General features: G+C 35.7%; 1 protein-coding gene and 1 long non-coding RNA gene across 2 annotated transcripts; both read left to right on the top strand.

The window, feature by feature from the left end:
- The first annotated feature begins 1,979 nt into the window (after window positions 1–1,979).
- LOC125491328 lies at window positions 1,980–2,463 on the top strand. Its single transcript, XR_007268233.1, has 2 exons — window positions 1,980–2,017; window positions 2,340–2,463. It is a non-coding gene; the product is annotated as an uncharacterized LOC125491328 (long non-coding RNA).
- A 1,215-nt stretch (window positions 2,464–3,678) lies between these two features.
- Window positions 3,679–5,654, top strand: LOC105387095 (sperm-tail PG-rich repeat-containing protein 2). Its single transcript, XM_011557771.3, has one exon. It carries the CDS (start codon window positions 3,860–3,862, stop codon window positions 5,471–5,473), a length of 1,614 nt encoding a protein of 537 aa, XP_011556073.3. The 5' UTR covers window positions 3,679–3,859; the 3' UTR covers window positions 5,474–5,654.
- Window positions 5,655–6,108: the final 454 nt, after the last annotated feature.

Here is a 6,108-nt window from a genome sequence, read left to right as displayed (position 1 = left end):
TCCGGTGAGAGCGAACTAAATTGGTCCATACCTCATTACTTACTAAATGAATTTCATATTGACATAGATTATATGCACCAAATTAATTCGCTCTCACCGGAACAGATAAGTTTGTGGCACTATACCTACTGTTTGTGACATTGTTGTGGGCACAGATTAAAGCTGGCGAAAGACAGTCTGGAAAAAAATAAGTATGGAACGCGTACGAAAAATAATGGCGAGCACCGCTCACAGAGTACTTTGTACGCTATCCTCAGATCAACTACAAATAGATTCGCAATCGCCGTGTGCACTATTCTCTTTCTCACTCAAACCATAGATGTTGCCGACAAAAAAATAAAACCTAAATATGGGGAAATTTAACTTATCATAATAACAAAAACAAAACTTGAGTATATCGTCGGTTGATAGGAAAAAGACACTAAAGGCTAATTTTTCAATAGCCAGACAAAAGTTTTGCTGGGAAATAATTTTGATGCTGTTGCGTCTCAATGTTTCTCAATGTTTGTATTACCCAGATAACATTTATCTGAATATTGAAAAATCAGCCTTAGTGAGTTTTTCCTGTCAACCGACGATATAAGAAAAAAAACTTTACTCATACTTATTTGATTTCAATATAATTATTTAATATACACAAACTGAGTGGATTGTATAATTCATTGTCTTCGTCCAATCGAAACAATCCTCTTCAAAATGTGCCGAACACAATTTTTGTATGTTTCCTTGGTTCCCAATTTGTGCGACCGGTAATGTCTATCCATTTTCTTGATATTTTTTTTTCTGTCGGAAACCTATGAAAGAGATAAATGGATGAGCATGAGCATTATAATCGTGGGCCAAATATGTGATGGGGTTTTTTTTTAAAGGAAACACGTATTTCGTATCAATACAATAAACTTTATATTATACAGAAGAAATCACACATGGAAGAAAAAAAAAAGAAACGAACGTTTCCTCACAATGAGAGGCACCTCATTTGAAAGAGGAGAATGACTTCTACAAAATACAATCTTCACAAAAACCGAATTCGTGCGCCCCATTTGTAAACCCAACCCGAGTCCGTTACAATTTCTAGTATTTTCTTTGCATACTATAATATTTGTGGGTAAAATAAATTTTCAATAACTTGCAACACCATGTGATTTGTTATGATATGGTACCTCGTAATTTTTACTTAAAACTGATACTAAAAGACCTTACAGTATTAAAATTAGTATCGTTTTATATTAAAATCGAGCCAATAGATAGTACTATGATGAATGTAAGCTTGTTAAACTTGATAGTATCTACTTACATGTGAAAATATATCTCATCCATCATTCCATCGTGTTTTCGTTCAATATGCTCTGTACAACCGAACAAAATCCATCCACCCATGTCACACACTCGTTAAGTGATGATAATAGTCTAATAAACTTAATAAACACCCACAAATCACTAGCAAATCAAAAATAAATAGCATTTAGAAAATTTTGTTGTAACTGTCAGCCTTTGTTTGGCACAGATTTTTCATTTGTTTCATTGTTTGGCACAGAGAACTGACGTAAACAGGCGCCACAGCAAAAAGGACAAAAAACATTTACAGCTTAACGTTTTTTTCTTACGCTTAATGTAGCTAAGCGTCTCTTTTTCGCAATGTCAGAACTGTCACGATTATACCCCTGTGACGCTATCATAGACATCTTTGGCTTTTGTCATCTGTCAGTGTTAGTCAGTCAATCGTTTAGTTTTAAAAATAATTTTAAATCATAAATAAATTAAGAAAGAAAGAAAGAAAGAAAGAAAAGACATTTATTCAGAGCTACACGAATACACCACTTACACAGATTAAGATTTAACAGTTATTTATATATTATTATTACTGTGGATAAGTGCAGTGTTTGTGTGGAGATACCTAACTATTAGTGTTGCTTGATATTATTGATAATAATTATGTTTTATAAAACTTGTGATATGTGGTTTAAGAGCCTTTTCAAAGAATTTTCATGGCCAAATTTCCACTGGATGAGGAAAGGTAAGCTACAATTAAAGGCTAAAGCATAAGATTTAGATTATTTATATGTGTAAAAAAGTTAAAGTCTAATAAAATAACTGGAGGGTCAGCAGTAGTCAGCACAACCAACAATAGTGCATGAATATTTTTTTTATCGATATCGATATTTTTATTTATCATTAGTTCGCACAGCTCATCAATCAGAACAACTTTTGTCTACTAGTTTTGGAAATTAGCGAAAATCAAATTCGGATCTCCATACAAAAATTACCAGTGACTTTTATTATACCTACTTAAATCATATTTAATTGTTTAATAATAATGATAAAAATGTTGTTTGCAGATGTAAACAGTGGGTTAAGATGACCGGTAAGGAGGATCTGGTTTATGTGCCTATTGAAAAGCTACATCAACTTAAACGAATTTGTGGCAATCATTTTCTGCTACAACATTTTAAGAACACAATTCCATGCGTGGAACTTATACTGCAGACACTTTATTTTATAATAAATAAATATAATTATATTTTTCCACTTTTATTTGTATTTTTAATTTCATAAAATATATATTTTAAACTATACTTACTTGTAAATGTTTCAAAATAAATAAATATTAACAATCTTCGTCATTCTGTGTAGAACATCGTCATCGTCAGCGTAACATGCTTCGTCAAAGTAAAAAGTAAAATTAAATTAATCTAATAATCCGCCACGAGTCATACCTGGCCCAAAAGTACCCATAATGCTTGCAGCGTTACCTCTTTGAATAGCAAGAGAGAGCCTTTGAGCCAAGTACGACCCGGAGCGACGATCATGTCCTCGCGAGGCAATACGGCGGCCTAGATCCCTTATGAGGGCTTTAGCTTCACCACCCCAAACTCCGCTCGTCTCCACTGCTACAGGGACAAACAAGTAACGGTTTTTTAAATCCGTATACTTTTGGTGCTTTAATCTAGCGGCATTCTCAGCCGCCGAGCCCGCTACTCTTGCCGTTCCTGCTAAATGTGAAGCTGCAAACGTGCTAACACATGTGGCATCCCACAACAAGCTTCTGCCACGCTCCCAGGGGACCAGCGTTAGTCCATCCGGACGCTTCCCATCAGTGCGACTCAAACCTGGTGGTTCCAGAACGCACGGGATATTCGCCATGACCATTGCCCTCTTAATCAAGTCATTTAGCGCATGATGTCTTGGAAATCTACCAGCGCACTTGGGACAACTTAGACCATTAGACATTCTTTTATTTTATTTCAACATTATATCATAGCATTTACGTCAACGGAAAATCTCGAGTTTATTTTATGGATTATATTTTTGTGTTCAAATAGGAACATAACATAACGTTGAACCGAGACTTAACGTTGGTGTCAATGTGTAACACTGAAATCTTATTGTGTAAAACTGAAATTAAAGTACTTAATACATACACACGCACTTTTTTTTTACTAGGTATCGATAAAAAATATCCATAAGAACCACATCACTATTTCAGCGGGGCTATGTTGGCAGTTTTGTATGTCATAATTTTTGTTTTGTTGGTACCAGGTCTTAGTACGCGTGTATAAAAAAAAATAATACAAGTATTTTTTTCATTTTTTTCCCTTGTACTCCCATCTCTTAAAACGTAGTGTTCTTTTCTCTATGGATTAAAGAGTATATGTACTTGTGGGGGTAAACGGGTGTTGAGGGGGAAAACCGAGAAAAATTGTTGCATAAAAGTTTAGGGGAGTTAACTAGTTATTTGCCGGCTACAATACTTCTAGAGAAGTACCTACTTATATTTCTTGCTGTAGTACCTATATCCTTGTTAACACATTTTGTAAATCAGTGCGTTATGGTTAGGGTAATATCCCTATGATTGACGATGGCGTATAATTTAGAACATCGGTTTCCCGGACCACATATCGATATTTTTATAGGCCCTGGGTCCTACGAACATGAGATTTGCAAACCGTTTCAGCAAAACAAGTACCCATTTAATTCCTCAAAAAACAGAGATACGCTTAAATATGGTAGTCTATACACTGAAGCAATATATTATGCTAAGTACCGGGATAAAATACCGCTAGGAACATCATTGCAGTCAAAGACGCCACGTTTTCCTTATGAACTATTTAGCAAAGAAGATATGGAAGAACTGTTATGTCGATGTGGAGTAGAGAGCCCATGTATTTGTGATGAGGGGAAAGTTACAGAACAAGTGGTATGCCAGGCGAAAGTTCCAAGGAAGCTTTTCATCGGTTCGTGTCCACATTCCCCTGGACGCCGTCACGTTTTAATGAAACCGAATAAACCAAATCCTGACTTTTACAACGCAACCGTTAATGAGTTTACTAAGTTCTATCATGGCTGTAAATGGAGTAAATGGACCTCGAAACGCGAAATAAAATCGCTTGAAACCAGACCGGGGCCTGCTGATTATCATGTCGAAAAAAAAACAACAGCTCAAGAAATTTGTAATGAAAGAATACGGGAATACCATCGTATGTCATCAAAGCAGCCAAGATACATTGAAATGGTACAGGATTTAGAATTACGAGAGTGTCGCCCTGGACCGGCAAGTTATTATGTAAAAAATCCACAGTGTCCAGACTTAAAGTTTTACGGGGGCAAAGCGGAACGATTCCCTAAATCAAAATACGAAATTACACCTGGACCAGCAGACCAGTATATCAAGCGACTTTATGATTCGCAGACGTGTGAAATGAAGTGTCCTCATGTAAAACTACCAGCACCTGCAGGTTTCGGCGTCAAGGCAGCCAGGTTCAGGAACCAACACCAGAAAGGACCTGGCCCAGCTGACTATAACATTAAACTTAATCTCTGCGCATTTATGCACTGCTCAACTGCACCATTCGGCGTATCGTCAAAAAGATTTGTAGATGATCCTACAGAAGATTTTAGTGATGAAGAACTTGACGAGGAAGAAGAAATACCTAAAAAAGAACCCTGTGTTAACCCAACCTGGCAATTCAAATCAAATAGTAAACTATACAAACCTCTAATAAAAAAATTAAATGACCCAAGTCCTGCAGACTTTTTAAATTGCCCATGCGGGAACAAATATTTAACAGAGAGACCTCCGGAAAAACAGTATGCAGCACCGTTCTATTCATCTGATGGCCGATTCCTACCATGGTATAGTTGGGTTTCGATTTGTGGAAAGAGTTCGTCTCCTGGCCCAGGCTACTACGAACTGAATGGACCCAAATGCCGTCCGGCCTTCATGTGTGGACCACTGTATAAAACTCCACGGTTTAACAGTAAAATTAACACAAATCCTGCTCCTAACGAATACAATATTGAGACAGAAGCGGCAGTACTAAACACATTTAATGTTAGGCTGAAAAACAACTTATCCAAAAGAAAGACGTTAAATTTGAAACCTCGTAAAGAAAAAAAACATCCAACAAAAGAGGATATAGAGATGAAACTCTATCAACAATCAATAGAATTACTAGACGAAGAATGTGTATAACAAAAAAGTAAATTGTGTTAAATTAACGTGGTATTTTGAACTTTTTCATTGCCCGCGAGCGTATTTTTTATATCTACAACATCTTATTTTAAAAAATATTGTTTTTATACATACCTACATATTTTAGTATACTTACTTTAGTATTTGTTACATATCATTTACCATTTTTTATTAAATAAATATTTTTACACTATTATTACCTACTTCTATTGTTTGGAATACGGATGTGCGGATCTGTCTGTTTAATAGCCGATAAGCCATAGAAAGCCAATAACTTTACAAATACGTAACGTATACGGTATTTCGTAGAATAATAAAGCACCAAAAACCTACTGGATCCACCGGATTACCGGACCCGCCGGACCCGATTGCAATCCCTATTATCTACCTATGGTTAAAGATAATGTTAAAATAAGATACCGATTGATTGGTACCCATTGAATTATGTATATTACTTTTGGTAGGTATCCTTGTCCTTTCGTTACTAAAGTAATAATGTTCCTTGCCCGAGTCCGTTATTATTCTGAGGATAAAATAAACTGAAATGTGACAAACAAATAAGTTCAATATTTCAATATGGCATTGACAAAGGAATAATAATCTTTATTCCTTTGTCATTGCAATATGGATATGGT

Source organism: Plutella xylostella, chromosome Z (genome assembly GCF_932276165.1).
Source record: "Plutella xylostella chromosome Z, ilPluXylo3.1, whole genome shotgun sequence".
Classification (NCBI taxonomy): domain Eukaryota; kingdom Metazoa; phylum Arthropoda; class Insecta; order Lepidoptera; family Plutellidae; genus Plutella; species Plutella xylostella.
Note: the sequence above shows the minus strand (reverse complement) of the source record. Positions and strands in the feature narration are given on the sequence as shown.

What these genes read in the sequence shown, in the direction of transcription:
- LOC105387095 (XM_011557771.3), top strand. Translation starts at nt 3,860, where the DNA reads ATGGCGTATAATTTAGAACATCGGTTTCCCGGACCACATATCGATATT.